Below are 15,222 nucleotides of genomic sequence, written 5' to 3'. Positions count from 1 at the left end.
CATTCATATCTAATAATGAAATCATACAGTAAATTTAACACTTTACCTTGAAAAAATATGAATGTAACTTGATGGGGGAGAAGGGTGATTTTGAGGTTGATAACATCGAGCTTCTCTTCAAGTGTTATATCCTTTCTTTTACGATAATCACCGGGAATTCTATCATCAGAACGCTTTTTGGAGATATTCTTCTTTACCATATTCACAGTTAATACCACAAAATTGGAGAAATAGTAAGCAAAAATCGCGTTATAGCAAACAAGCGTTCGCGTTATACAAATATTGTTCCGAATTCATAAATCGCGTTAGAGCAAATTCGCGTTATCAAAACACGCGTTATAGCAGAACTCACTGTACCAGGGTACTGTCTTCTTACCAACTAGTGTTTTAGTTTATGTAATTTGCCTTCTGCATGCCAAACATAACTTGTTTTAGCAAGTATCTGCAACATTTAGACTTAATGTACTCACAACACACAGTTTGTAATGATAATGAAGAAGCTATTGACTAATTGTATCTGCATACACTCTCTTTTTAGCACATTCATCATTGAGAAACAACCACCCCAAGTGATGAAAACAAACACCCGGTTTACAGCAACAGTACGGTTGTTGGTGGGTGGCAAACTCAACGTGAACATGACACCCCCTCAGGTTCGGGTATCCATCATCAGTGAAGCACAAGCCAATGCACTGTTAAAGAATGATCAAATGAACAAAGGTGAACAGTCAGGAGAAATTCTTAATAACACAGGAACCATGGAATACCATCAGGTAGGGATGTAATTAGGTTAGACCAAGGAGGTTGAATGGATGGAGGCTGTGTTCGCTGTGTATGTAACAGAGACGTGTGAAGCCAGGCCGCCATCATGGTGAGGGCAACACAGCCACAGTTGCTGCAGCTACTTACGAACAAACATTGGTTGTAGATAACTCTGCAGGGTTTATACTATTGTTTTATTTATTATGCACATTATAGAGGGATGAACCAAGGAAGATGAAGTCACTGAGAGAAAAGCTCTTCCATATTAGTCAAGGCATCATTCACACTCAGTGACTTCACTTGAGGCAGTGGGTGCCGCCTCCATCCATTCAACCTCCTTGGGTTAGACTATCTTGACAATACCAGTCTTTCACTCCACTTGTGTTCCTGCTGAGGAACTGTTTCACTGTTGTGCATAAGTGTTTATCCAACTTTTTGTTTTGCAGTTTGTTATTTATATTTACCCAGTTTTATATACAGGTGCTCCTCTACTTATGATCGAGTTACGTTCCTGAGGCTTGTTTGTAAGTCCAATTTTACTCTTGTAGATACCAAACATATTGTAAAAAAATAAATGATTATGGATATTTAGTACAGCTATACCCTTTAATACAGCCTTAAAACCTGGCTCACTCTTCTCCTCTTAGGTAATGTTTGTTCTATCTGGAATTTTCTTCAAAATAATCCAGTCTCATCCACATTAAACACCTGTTCTGGCAGGTAACCCCCTCAGTGATGATGTTTGTATCTCTGAAAGTGTGTAAGTTGAACGTTCTTAAATAGAGGAGCACCTGTATATATAAACTTTCAGATGCATTGTAGAAGTAAATACAGCATTTTTAAAACTGAACCACAGTACTGTACTATCTCATGTTGATTCATTGAGTCCTTACATAGGTATTTTGATTTTAAATGAAAAAATTTGGTAATGGGGAAACTGCAGGACTGATAAGTAAAAGATATTGGAATGCGAAAAGTACTTTTAAACAAGCACCTGAACACACATATTAACCAAACAATTGTGAATCTGGAGATTTTTATATATTTTTTTAAATCAGAGAAATAATAATTCTACTACTGTATAGTAATATTACATGAATAAGGGAATACTTAATAAATATTTTTTTATTTATTTTTTTTTACTTTTTTTTCACCTTTAATGAAATAGATATGGTAGTACAATAATTATACTTGCTCATATAAATTAAATACAAGTTACAAGTATCCCTCAAGATATGAAAGCTTGAGTTATGAAAAATCACTTTAGCAGATTCTGAAAATTTTGTAATGAGTTATGAGATGTGGGAGTTTCCAGAGTTAAAAACTTGGAAGGAAATGTAAAAACCTTTTCCAACCTCCACTATAGTAAATCTTTAACTGTTGCTTACAAATTCAAGGTGGCGGCACACTGGGCACCTTTTTCCCAACATGTTGGCTGTTTTTGCTGGCCGCTGGTCTGACAGCCCAGCAAGCAGCAGGATTTCACCTGTTGCGAGAAATGGACAATGGTTTGACTGCGAGCTTTGCTGGCCGGATTTGTGCTCAAATGACCTTCATATTAGGTATTGAATATTAAAATAAAAATTTAACTGAATCATTAAACAAAAATATTTTTAAATATAACACATAAAACGATGACATGTTAATATTTATTCGTTACTTTAGAATTCTTTCGCGTTATTAACTCATTATTAAAGGTCTTCTTTGACCAGCCAGCCACCACCGCTTGTAAACAAACTTCACGATGGCTTCTTTAGCTTGTGCAGATGCCATACTTGCTTCAGCAATTGAAGAACTGTAGCACAATCCTGCAAGGCCTCAACTGTTGTAATGGGCTTCATGACGAACCTTGTCTAGATGCTTTGTTGTTGTTTTGGTTGCATTGGGCAGATGTATCAACAAAACATCCCAGTGTGACGAAAATGACTTTGTTTTGTTGGCCAGACCCTTGTTGGCACAGCACAGTTGAAAGGAAAAGTGCCCACTGTGCTGCCGCTTTAAGGAACACATTCCACTTTTAATTGCATCACTTCAAATTAACCTTTGTTTAAAAAATTTCTTTCCACCATCACTACTTTGAACAGTACCACACTTAGTGACAGAGTGCACCAAACATGATAGTCTGCTGCATCATTAATTCATATTTTCTTAACATAGTTGTTGTTTTTCTTTGTTTCCTGTGATAAATGTTTAACAATTCAATAATTTATCTTAAAATGTTTATAACTGGTTAATACTTACAAAAGGAATGAAAATAGCTAAGAAAATATCATAAGCATTAACCCTTAGTCTACTCTGCTCATGGATTAACCCATGTTGTATGCACCACCTCCACACTACTTTCACAATTCACATCAGCGCTCTGACAAACCATTTAAATTTGTATTCCAATTTTATCCAAAACAGTGCCAAAATCTCATTTCCAGATAAAGTAATTGTCCCTGTGGACATAGGATACATTTGGAGGGAGAAAAAGACGGAATATATTGTCTATAATGTAAATGTCAGGAAGAGAGTCAGAAAAAGGATAGCTAAGGTAATTGTTATAAGTAGGCATTCCCCAATTTACAAAAGGGTTCCATTCCTTAAAATCCTTTTATAAATTGAATTGCATTTTCCCCTAGACTCCCAGTTCCCATTACATAACATGTTTTTATTGACAATTTTTAGTGTTCACCATGCTTATAAGCCAATAATAAACATAATAAGTGAAATACATACAGTACAGTCTCAGTAACAATTATACTATATACTGTACCTGTTCTGTGCTTAAAAGAAATCAGATGAGATTGGAAACAAAGTGAAACAGTATGAAATGCTAAGCCAACATCCATAATAATTATATTACCATAGTAATACATTGACTCCCATTATTTAATTGGTGATACTTTCTTTTTGGGGAAAAAAAATCTTTTGACTCCTGATGAGTTATTGTGCCATTCTTAATTCCCGCTGCTTTGTCTACATGGCACGAACGCTGCCGTAAGTTAGCTGTCTCTACCGTACACTCCTGCATTCTTATGTGTTGCCAGCAATATGTACAGTCAGCCAAAGATGCACCAACCCCATCCTGGGTCTCATGCTCGCAATTTTACCTGGCAATACTTGGTAAAGTAAGGCTGTATATAAAGGTGATTGTGATTGGTGGATCTCTTTTTGGCTGTATCACTGTCAGGATAAATATTAAACAAACCAAAGGTAATTTTTTTTTAATAATAAACTATTCATTGTTATTTAAGGTCAAGAGAAGTTTCCAATTTTTCGTATATTTGCGTAAATAATGAAGAAAATTTTATTTATGAATTGGCAACTCAACTACAACCACAGCTGCCACAAGATTCTTACATAAAATTTTCTTCATTATTTAAACAAATATAGGAACATTTGGAAACTTCTCGTGACCTTAAATAACAATGAATGGTTTATTATTAAAAAGAAAAATTACCTTTAGTTTGTGACATCCAGCATGCTGCTGAACGTCTCGCCCAGCATCGCGGTGCGGCAGATTTCAAGGCTAGTTCTGATTGGTTTTGGCGGTTTCGTAAACGCCATGGCATCAGTAATAAGCCCGTGTGTGGTGAGAGTCTCAGTGCAGATCTTGAGGTTATAGAGCCTTTTTGTGAGAAATTGAACGAACTCATTCAGTCTGCCAAATTTGAAAAATTTCAGCTTTACAATGCAGACGAAATCGGGTGATTTTGGAAGGCAGTTCCAAAGAACACACAAGCGGAAAAGAAATCTTCTAGCCAACCTGGTCGGAAATTGAATAAACAGAGAGTGTCTGGGCTATTTTGCGCCAACGCTGATGGCTCACATCGGTTGAAACCTGCGATGGTGGGGATGTCGAGGCAGCCTAGATTGTTAAAGGATGTAATGCATAAATTACCAGTGTACTATTATAATAACCCTTCTGCTTGGTTCACCCGCGATATTTGCTTGGACTGGTTTCTGAAAACTGAAGTTGAAATAAGAAAATTTCAAATAGAAGAAAAGGAAGTGAAGCCAGAGGATGTGAAAGCCGTTATTTTGTTGGATAATGCTCCTGCGAATCCAGATGTTGAGAGCTTGACCAGCAGCGACGGCAAAATAAAGTGTATGTTTATGCCTCCCAAAACAACATCTCATATCCAGCTGATGTATCAAGGCTGCTGTTAAGAGGATAAGCGAGGTGAGCGTACACTTGAAAACATACGCTCATATAGCATGAAGTCATGTGTGTTTAATCTAGCCAGAGCATGGAAAAATATGAAGCAGTCAACCTTGCAAAATTGCTTGAAAAAACTTTTGAAAGAATAAGAAGTTGAGTTTGATTTTGAGGGGTTTGAAAATGATGATTTTTGTGAATGCTTACGTCTTGCAGGGGAGCATCAAGTTTGTTCTAATGACATCAGTGAATGGTTGGAGGCTGATGATGGCGACCCTGGTTACCAGATACTGTCGGAAGCAGAAATTGCTGCCAGTGTTCAGAATCAAGGCGATGATGAAGATAATGATGATGTTGAGACGAGTAACTTTAAAGGTGAAAAGCTGTTTGATATGCATGACTGGATCGACCGTATAATTGGACACATAGATTACAGCAATGATCCTGCCTTCCATCTGCACTACGAACATTTACGTACATTGAGAGTTGATTATAAAAGGGCAAAATCAAAAATTCAAACAGGTGAAGATTGATACTTTCTTTAAACCTAAACCCTCTAAAACACCATCATCAAGCGAGCCTGGGCCTTCTACCTCAGCTAGCCCTCAACCCTCCTCCTCAGCTGATGCTTCGAATAATCATGCCGATGATCCACTTGTCATGTCAATAGACGAGGGTGATTCAGATAAGTAATGGTCTACATAAAACTACAACACAGTGGCTCTACTGTACAGGCATTCATGGAAGGATTATGGTACTGTAAACACTATTTTATTCTTTTCTCCGGTTTTTGGATACTGCTTATGTGCCGTACAGTATACTTCATTCAGAAAAGTTTTGTAATTAAAGTATTATGTTCTTTGACTTTTCCTTTTTTTATTCACGGTTTCTGTGCTGGTTCATATTTATTTACTGAAGTGGTTAATGTTTTAAAGCAAATGCTATTGAAATATGAATGGCAAATGAACAAAAATGAATAGAGGGACTTAAATGAGGTAGGTTAGGGATAGGTACAGGTACCTTAAAAATGTATGTTTTATTTCCGTAGTCTTTATTTACTATTAACCGACCTTTCAGATTATCCGTTGGCCCCTTCCCCCCATATGTGAGCTGTTAATCGAGGTTTTACTATTCTTTTCATCTTTTCAGTAGATGAAGCTGCAGATGATATGGCTTCCATTGACCATTTTTTGGACACCGGGATGCAGTTTTGTTCAAAATTAGAATAATGCAATTGACTAGTAACACCAAGCTGGTTTAATCACAAATTGGTGTCATCATCAGGCTGTGCAGATTAGTAGAGCCCAGTTGCTCGACCATTCCCAGATTAGGGGCCGGCAAGTGATTTTTCATGCTCAAGTGGTCTGGCACTTGCCTTGCGGACAAGTTGATATTGTGAGAGGTAAATACCTGGATAAGAATTTATCAGATGCTGTGTAACCACCTCACCATACATGCTTAACGTGGGAGGTTATCAGTGTACAGTACACTGTATTGTGCCAGGATTAGTGACATATGTGAGGTGCAAATAATTTACCTCTACATTAAGACGCTAAGTTGCCTCTCTTGTCAGTCGGTCAACTTGTCAACATTTCTAAGGAACCACCAAGCTGAGAGAGGCTGTGGTCGTGAGGTGACAGGAGTTATGACCTCATATGGCAAGTGTTACTGCCATTGCCATCAGATTATGGGTAGGTGATCACAGGTGCTCCCCCCCCCCCCCCCACACACACACACCTGCACACACTGCAGGTGTTATGACATCACATGACAAGGGTTACCATCACTGACACCATTTAGACGGACACAAGTGATCTGTCATACACAATAAATTTTAATGTTTTCAGATGTTTATTTAATGTTTTCCTTAAAAATCTGGGCAAGTAAATTACTGTACAGGTACAGTAGCTAAAACAACTATCTGTGCATACTTTGTGGGAAACAAATTTCGGAGCATATCGATCCCCATCTGCACAGATAGTTGTTTTAGCTACTGTACCTCCAAAAATTTGTCAGGGCATGTAAAAAAAAAATAAAAAATCCAGGCAAGTATATGTTCCACATGATCTGCACAGCCTGATCATCATCACCACTTTATGGCCATTTTCGATACTTACGCGGGTTATCCATGATTACTTGATGGTAGCTTTCCATTTTACATGGTCTCTTGCAGCCTCTCTTGTCAGGTTTTTAACTCTATTTTCATTTATTACAACGTCGTCTCATGTTATATTCAGTTACTGTATTGTTTTTTTCTTGATGAAAGGTGTTGACACCTGAGATGTAGGGGTTGTTGGTTACTTAAATATTTAATGATAACTGTGTTCTGATCTTATTGTAATATGTGTCAGAAAGGGTGAACATTTTGTCATTATGCTTTAGACATGCATATTGATGAAAAGACAATAGGTTATGTGAGAGTGTTGGTAATAATCACAATGTACCATTTGTAATTTGCCAAGTTTTGTAAGTTAAGACTTATATAGTGTCTACCCCATATTTATGGTATTAATTAATATGTTTTTCAGACCAATCGACAACTATCAGTGAGTTTCCGCAATATGCAGTTGCGCAAAATCAAGCGAGCAGAGAAAAAGGGTACAGAGTCAGTTATGGACGAGAAATTTTCCTTACTCTTCCAGTCACAATTCAGTGTTGGTGGTGGCGAACTTGTTTTCCAAGTAAGTAAGATATGAAAGCAGGAAAATGCTTGTAATATTTTTTCTTTACTTCAAGGATATAAGTGTATGTTGTGCGGTATAGTCGGTCCTTGCTATATGTGAGGGTTGTGTTATTGAGAAAGCCTCCCCAATACTGAGTCAGCAAATGCTGAAACCTTGGCTAGGGACCTGATACTACTCAACACAGGGGGGGGGGGTGGATGGTAATGTTTAAGAACTATGAATACAGTAAATAGGTTTCCAATAAATTATAAGGAATAATGTTTTTTATTCATCTTTGATGATGATGATTTGAGGCATTCTGTGTAACAGTGATGAGGGTGCTAAGTTTATGTTTCAAGAAGTACATCAAACTTAAAAAAAAAATTAAATAGCCTTAAAATCATCAAATGCTTACTAATTCTGATGATTGTCTCATTTTAAGTTATTTTGTCATAGGAAATATTAATTGCAGGAATAAGAAGCTAACTAGCATGTACTGAAAAAGATGATTAGTAAGCTAATATTTTTCATGTTTCAAGATAACAGTTTCACCCCCAAAATTCATGAGAGTTCAGTCCCTTTAAAGTAATGTCTAAGTTGGCCCCTTTCCTTTTTTTTTCTTTCCTAGACAGGTATGTAAATGGTAATAAGTAGTTTGACACTGTGAGTTGAATAAAAACAATGTAAATTTGGTAAATTTGCATTTTCAAGCAATATGGCTCTCGAGTTGAGCAATATGTTTTTCCAATGGTTTAGACAATTTTAATACACTTTTCTTCTATGACGTTTCCATCGCAAATGACCTAAAATTACCTAACCTAACCTCCTAACTGGGGGCTCTGCTCCCCAGGATCCCCTGGTATATTTAAGTCTTTAGTGAGGGAAACATCAGAGAATAAATGTGTCTTAAAATTGTCTAAGCCATCGGAAAAACACAGTTCAACTTGAAAGCCATATTGGTTGAAATTGCAAATTTACCAGAAATTCATGTACAGGTGCTCCTCTACTTAAGAACGTTCAACTTACAAAATTTTAGAGATACAAACATCATCACTGAGGGGGTTACCTGCCAGAACAGGTGTTTAATGTGGATGAGACTGGATTATTTTGAAGATAATTCCAGATAGAACAAACATTACCTAAGAGGAGAAGAGTGAGCCAGGTTTTAAGGCTGTATTAAAGGGTATAGCTGTACTAAATATCCATAATCTTTTAATTTTTTACAATATGTTTGGTATCTACAAGAGTAAAATTGGACTTACAAACAAGCCTCAGGAACGTAACTAGTTTGTAAGTAGAGGCGCACCTGTTTACAGTATATGAGGAATGAATAAAAAGTGCCCCCCTTCCCTCCTTCTCTACGCCTACGCCTCACTCCCTCGTGAATGCTACAGGTCAGGGGTTGCAAATGGGGAGTTGGTAGTATACATTTACTTTAGAAAAAAGAAAATGCAAACTAAAATTGGAAATGGCAAGAGCCAACTGTACTCCTTCTTTCGAGAAAGTGCTTATGGAAGGAACTATTTTTGTGTTATGACCAGTTTGTCTCCTGAAAAACAAGGGGTGGTTATAAATAATACAATATTCTATTAAATATAACATTTTGGCATGTTGTGTATAAAGTGAAATTTATTATTCTTTCATATTTCTTTTGAGGTATGGACATTGTCATTACCAGTGGTAGTTATTGTTCACGGCAACCAAGAACCTCACGCCTGGGCAACAGTTTCCTGGGACAATGCATTTGCTGAGCAAGGGCGTATACCTTTTACAGTTCCTGAAAAGGTGAGAAGAGTAGGCTGACGTAATTTAACTCGCAAATTGTATCAAAATTAGAACTTGGTTAAATTTGTAATATGGTTTGTAACCACATTGCACTTCTATAACTCTTCAGCATTTGGTATATTTTTGTGGATGTGTAATGTGTATCTGTATCTTGTATGTTCTCTTGTCTGGATGGCTACCATCTTTTGCATAGAAGAAATGTTGAATGATAATTATTAATTATTAAAAAGATCCTGTTTATCAATTCCTCCCCTTGAAATATTTTTGTTTTCCTCAGGTACCTTGGCCCCAGATAGCAGATATGTTAGATTCTAAATTTAAGTCTGCCACTGGTCGAGGATTAACTGATGACAATCTCAAGTTCTTGGCAGGCAAGGCTTTCAGGTTAGACAGGTGTGTATATTTTGTATTTTAATTATGATTAGGGAATATGATTTATCATACATTTTGTAATATGTGAATAGAAATTTATATGGTTTTCTCAAAAAAATTTTTTACCCATTTAACTAGCCCAAAACAAGAGTTGTTAAGGTACAGTATAGGATTGTCATTGTAGGTTAGTTAAGGGTTACATAGGGACTGTTTAATGTGGATCAATTTTATACAAGGCTGGAAATATGAACACCATGTGACTGGGAAGGGCTTCATCATTTGCATTCTAAAATGTGTTTAGGCCTGTTTTAAGCTTAATACCTTAATTTGTTTGCCAACAAATTGAAATGCTTTAATTTGAACTGCAGAACTTCAGCAGAAGAAAAGTAAACAAAATTAGAAATCACATTTATGGTCTTTTATTAAACCTATATATAATATCTTAGAAATTTTGGAAGGAGATTGATAGATAATAAGTCAGCTGTTTGTTGTGTCACGTAATCTTGAAATTCATGTCTTTTGCAGGAGTCCTCAAATTCAAGATTTCAATAATATGTACTTGTCATGGTCTCAGTTTTGCAAGGAGCCTTTATCTGAGCGCAACTTTACCTTCTGGGAATGGTTCTTTGCTGTGATGAAGGTAGAGTATTTTCCATCATCCAAGAATAAGTTATGCACTGTCATTTTGATTGGGATGGATATGCAAACATAATCAGTCACCCCTATATATGTATTGAGCAAGGCAGATATAATTTTGAACATCTCTGAACCTGAGAATGGGTAACACAGTCTTCCTTTTTGATGTCCTTGTAACAAGTGTACCAGATGTCATCATTTTCATAAAAAGATGTCAGTTGTATAGCTGCAGTTTTCTGGGCTTACTGATAAAAAACACCCTATGCCATGTACTTTGGGAATCATTGTTAATACTGTATTCAGATTAGACTTTCAATTAAATTTACATGCAAATAATTTGGCTCTGCCTTGTATCATTTTTCTTTTTTTTCCCCCAGTTAGATTTTCAGGAACCGGTTATTTATTTATTTATTTGTTTTTTATGAAACCAATTCCATTCCATGTAAAACTGGTAACTCTTTTCATATAAAAGCAGAAAAAAATAGGAAAGAAGAAATATTTTTTGATATGATGTCATGCATTACAGTTTTTAATACGGTCAACATGTATTTTAGCTAACAAACAACAAAGTAAGCACATTAAGTATTGGATAAAAAAATATTACTGCCCAATGGAGGGCACGAGTGTATGAGATGGATAGCCACATAAAATTTTTATGGGGCTCACCGACTGTCCCTTATAGCTTGCCAACTGAGAGAACACTGAAGTTTTCATGGTGTTGCACTATGGACAGTTGCCGTGTAGCTAATTGGTAATGGTTTATAGAGGGGGCCTACAGGGATGATTAGTTAAAATCTCAAGCATCAATCGGAATTACAGTACTCGATATTTATTTTTATTTTTTTCTCTTAAGTGACGAAGTGATGCAAATACATGTCAGTGCCAATTGGATCAGATTTTGATTGACTTGTTTTTGTCATGGTACCCGAGAGTGTTAAGAAGGCAATATCAGACTGTTGTCCAATGTGGGGCAGTAACCAGTACAAGCAATGTAACCAAACCACTACCAGCTTTTCATAAAAATCTTACTTACTCAGTGTCCATACCATAGGGAGAGAGATAATTATTCTCTCTCAATCTGTCTGATATGTGACACTAAGTTCATGCTACAGACATCCTGGGTTGCTTCATAAATTCTGTGGTTATGTACTAGGTATGCTTAGCCTTATTACATTGTGTACCCCAATACTAAATTATAGAGAAAAGCAAAGATAACTTAAAATTTTCATTGGAATTTTTGTATTAAATGCTTTATCAGCTTTAAACCACTAATGTGCGCTTCACTAGGTTCCTGTCATGAGGAATATTGTCACCCAAATTTTAAGTGTAAGAATTTATTAGAAACAAGGAATATGACTAGACTGGGGAAGTATGCAAAGGAAAAAATATGTTGACAGTGGTGTAGTGTTCTAAGTTTCCAATCAGATATTTCAGTGGTTTGATTTTTGCTTGTAATGTGTACCAAAAAAAGTATGACTGATTATCCCTGATTTCTTTTCTTGTTTTCTCTTGTTATACTGAATAACTAACATTGTGGGATGATTTAACCTTAATGAGGTACATGTATCATCGTACTCAAGGTAATAGCTCATTAAATTCAAATGGTTAAGATATTGTGCTCAAATGGTCAAGTCATTGCACTCAAACCAAGATGTCTTACTGTTTGGACTTATTCATTGTGCTAGGTGTTGGCATTTTATTCAAAGAATTAGAGTCCCAAATTATTTTACAGGTAGCTGAGTTTTGTTTTCCTTGCTCTAGACGGCTGAACATAATTTGAATTATTTGCTGCATGTACCTGGCTTGTAATTTTATTTATTTTTTTTTCCAATACTTTTGTATACTGTAATATAATTTTCATTTTTGAAAGGTTACGAGAGAGCACCTGCGTCAGCCTTGGAATGACGGGTCCATTATGGGTTTTGTTGGTCGCCGTCAGGCTGAAGAAATGTTAAAGAACTCCAAGTCAGGCACCTTCCTTCTACGCTTTTCTGATTCAGAATTAGGGGGTGTCACAATTGCTTGGATGTATGAAGACACGACAAAGGGTATGTCTGTTTTTCATGCAGTAATTATTTTTGTATTTTTAGTTCTTTTTGTAGTACAAGCTACTGGTGGCTTTTATGGTCCGGCATTCTCCACTCATCCACTTTAGTACACTTGTGTACAGCAACAGAAATCCCCCCCAAAAAATTAAATAAAATTACTTTTCAAAAATAATAAATTTTCTCAAGTATTGTCAAGTTCAAAATATCCTCCAAACCTCATTAGCTGACTTAGCCTGGGTTGGTCAGTTGATGACACAGCGTTTCACATAGCATAAGAAGACATCACGTGTCCTTACATATTTTTCAGGCACAGGCCTGTATCACTTAGGCTGTCCACAGGTCTCTTTTTGTCACTTAAAAAGCATTGTGGATTCTGACCAGGTGTGCTGTCCTTAAAATGCCTCGAAAGAAGCAGAAAATTTTTGGTACCGAGTGCAGCAGTGCAAAAAGAAAACATAAGTACTTGACATTAAAAGAAAAGGTGGAAATTCTCCAAAAACTGCACTAGGATCAGACAGTGAGTAAACTCCATGACCAGTATGGTAAAGGAACGACAACAATATATTACTTAAAAGGAACAACATAATAAATTACCTAAGTTTTCATCACTTTAGCGCCAAGTTAATCATCATATATAAATTAAGAATATAAAGGTACAGCCCCCCCCAAGTTCGCGGATTTTTATTTCATGTTTCTTATTCGCGGATGACACCCTGGATGTACCCAAGAATGTCTGTGGGTAGTTTTAAAGTTGCCGGCATTTTCGTGGCTGGGACAGGGTGCCATTCGTTCTAGAGACAGTAATTTCCTTTACCTGTATTGTAAATATGTGTGTGTGTGTGTGTGTGTGTGTGTAGACACACACACACACACACACACACACAAGTAAATAATAATGGGAAAATGCTCACACAAATAATCAGAAACAAATTTATTAAAATGTGACATTCTACCCTCAAGTCCTTTTTCTATTACAGTACTTTATTAATAGAGCACGGACTTGAGGGTAGACTCACATTTTTTATAAATTTGTTTCTGATTATTTGTGAGAGGATTTTCCAATTATTATTTATTTGTATGTGTGTTTGTGTGTACACACACACGTATACAATACGACAGGTAAAAGAAAATAATTGTCCTAAGGGCAAACAAACACATAAAGAACTATACATTTCTTTGTACACAAGTAAAAAGGTAACCCCCCCCCCCTCCCAGTCCGCAAATGTTATTCGCGGCCATTTTGAAAACCTAACCTCTACGATTTTTTTTATGGGGGGGGGGGCTGTATAATATTATTGTTGCATTTTGATTCCCATATAAAAATTTAGAGTAAATACCCGGTAAGGAAATATTGGGCTACTGGATGCTTAGTGGCCTCACTGTCAGTGCTTGGTAGAGTGAGTGACCAATTGTTTACATGGCTACTACCACTCACAAGACAGTTGTAATTACAGCATTTGGTGAGTATTTAGGGAGGAAATACTATACTCTGTAATACAATTTATCTCAACTACCCTTAAAGAATTACAGTCTTTATATTACAATACAGTATGTTGTAAACTGCTGCTGATATCTTGAATACATATTTTTGTGTGTTCCGCCTCCATTTCAATATCCTTTGAGCTGACATCAAGCCCGCACTGTGTAGGTAGAGTCCTCAAGCTGCTTCTAGCTCTTGTCTTTCCTTCACCATTAAGTATGATCTTGTAAGGAATGTGCTGATAAACACAAATTGGTTCTAGTAAATACCTGTATATGGCTTGTGATAGGTTCTTGTCATTGTGGCTCTTTCTTCAAGATACTCGCAAAATCTCACATTGTTCTTCTGTAGTTTTCATGCTATATTGTTGTTTTAGAACTTTTTTATTTTGTGACCTTCAATTTTTTGTGTACAGCAGAGCTGTCCAATAAATATCATCACTGGGAAAGTAGAATGATGAGATATAGTGTACAGTATTTTAATCCAGGTGGCATGAATTTAGTAAAAAATATATGGACTCCTGGAGTAGATATGTCAGATCTCCAAAATTATCTACTTTCTGTAACCTCTTGGTCCCTAGCATTTCAGATTACTGATACTTATGTGTATTTACCTACACAGTCTACAAGTTGAAATCCCAGGGAGGCCCTCAACTGTAGTCATTAGCAACTGAGACTAATAATTCATTAATTGGTTGCACCTTTCCATCACGACCAAGTCTCCAGAGGGATATTTTGGTGCAAAAGTTTCTTCAGCATGTAATAGTTGGGAAGATGCTCACTAGATAGATTTTTTCATCTAGATCTGCAGTGGTTACCCTGCCTTAAAAGTATATGAATAATATCAAAGAATTTTTTTTTTATTTCATTGTGTTAGCTTTATGTATCACTTTTATTATTATTATTATTATTATTATTATTATTATTATTATTATTATTATTATTATTATAATAATAGTGTTGCATAAAAACTTATTGTTCTGAAATTTTCCACAGCTGGCGACCAACGAGATGTGTTCATGCTACAGCCATTCACCAGTAAAGCCTTTGCCATCCGTCCTTTAGCTGATGTGATTGCTGATCTAAAGTACTTGCTCTTCCTCTATCCAAATATACCTAAAGAACAAGCTTTTGGAAAGTACTATACACCCATGGGAGAGCAACAACCTACAACAAATAATGGCTACGTCAAGCCACACCTGATCACTCATGTCCCAGGGTAAGTGTTAACAAATAAAAAATAAATAAATAAATCACGTATAAAAAAAAGGTGTCATACATCTCTCTTTCTGCACACATGTAACTATCTTGGTGACAACTTACACTTTGTTCC

At 36.3% G+C, this 15,222-nt stretch overlaps 1 protein-coding gene across 2 annotated transcripts in view; it reads left to right on the top strand.

The window, feature by feature from the left end:
• Window positions 1-15,108, top strand: part of LOC121878028 (signal transducer and activator of transcription 5B-like) — a gene marked incomplete at its 3' end in the record, with an annotated part of 44,675 nt that extends 29,567 nt beyond the window's left edge. Inside the window, 7 exon segments of one of the 2 annotated variants that reach the window (XM_042383996.1) lie at window positions 539-773; window positions 7,435-7,587; window positions 9,226-9,354; window positions 9,632-9,738; window positions 10,252-10,366; window positions 12,233-12,410; window positions 14,886-15,108. In XM_042383996.1, coding sequence (XP_042239930.1) covers window positions 539-773; window positions 7,435-7,587; window positions 9,226-9,354; window positions 9,632-9,738; window positions 10,252-10,366; window positions 12,233-12,410; window positions 14,886-15,108 — 1,140 coding nt within the window. 2 annotated transcript variants of the gene reach the window in all.
• Between the last annotated feature and the right edge of the window lie 114 nt (window positions 15,109-15,222).

This window comes from Homarus americanus, unplaced genomic scaffold, assembly GCF_018991925.1.
Source record: "Homarus americanus isolate GMGI-L3 unplaced genomic scaffold, GMGI_Hamer_2.0 scaffold33468, whole genome shotgun sequence".
NCBI lineage: Eukaryota > Metazoa > Arthropoda > Malacostraca > Decapoda > Nephropidae > Homarus > Homarus americanus.
This window is presented reverse-complemented; position numbering and strand designations above follow the sequence as displayed.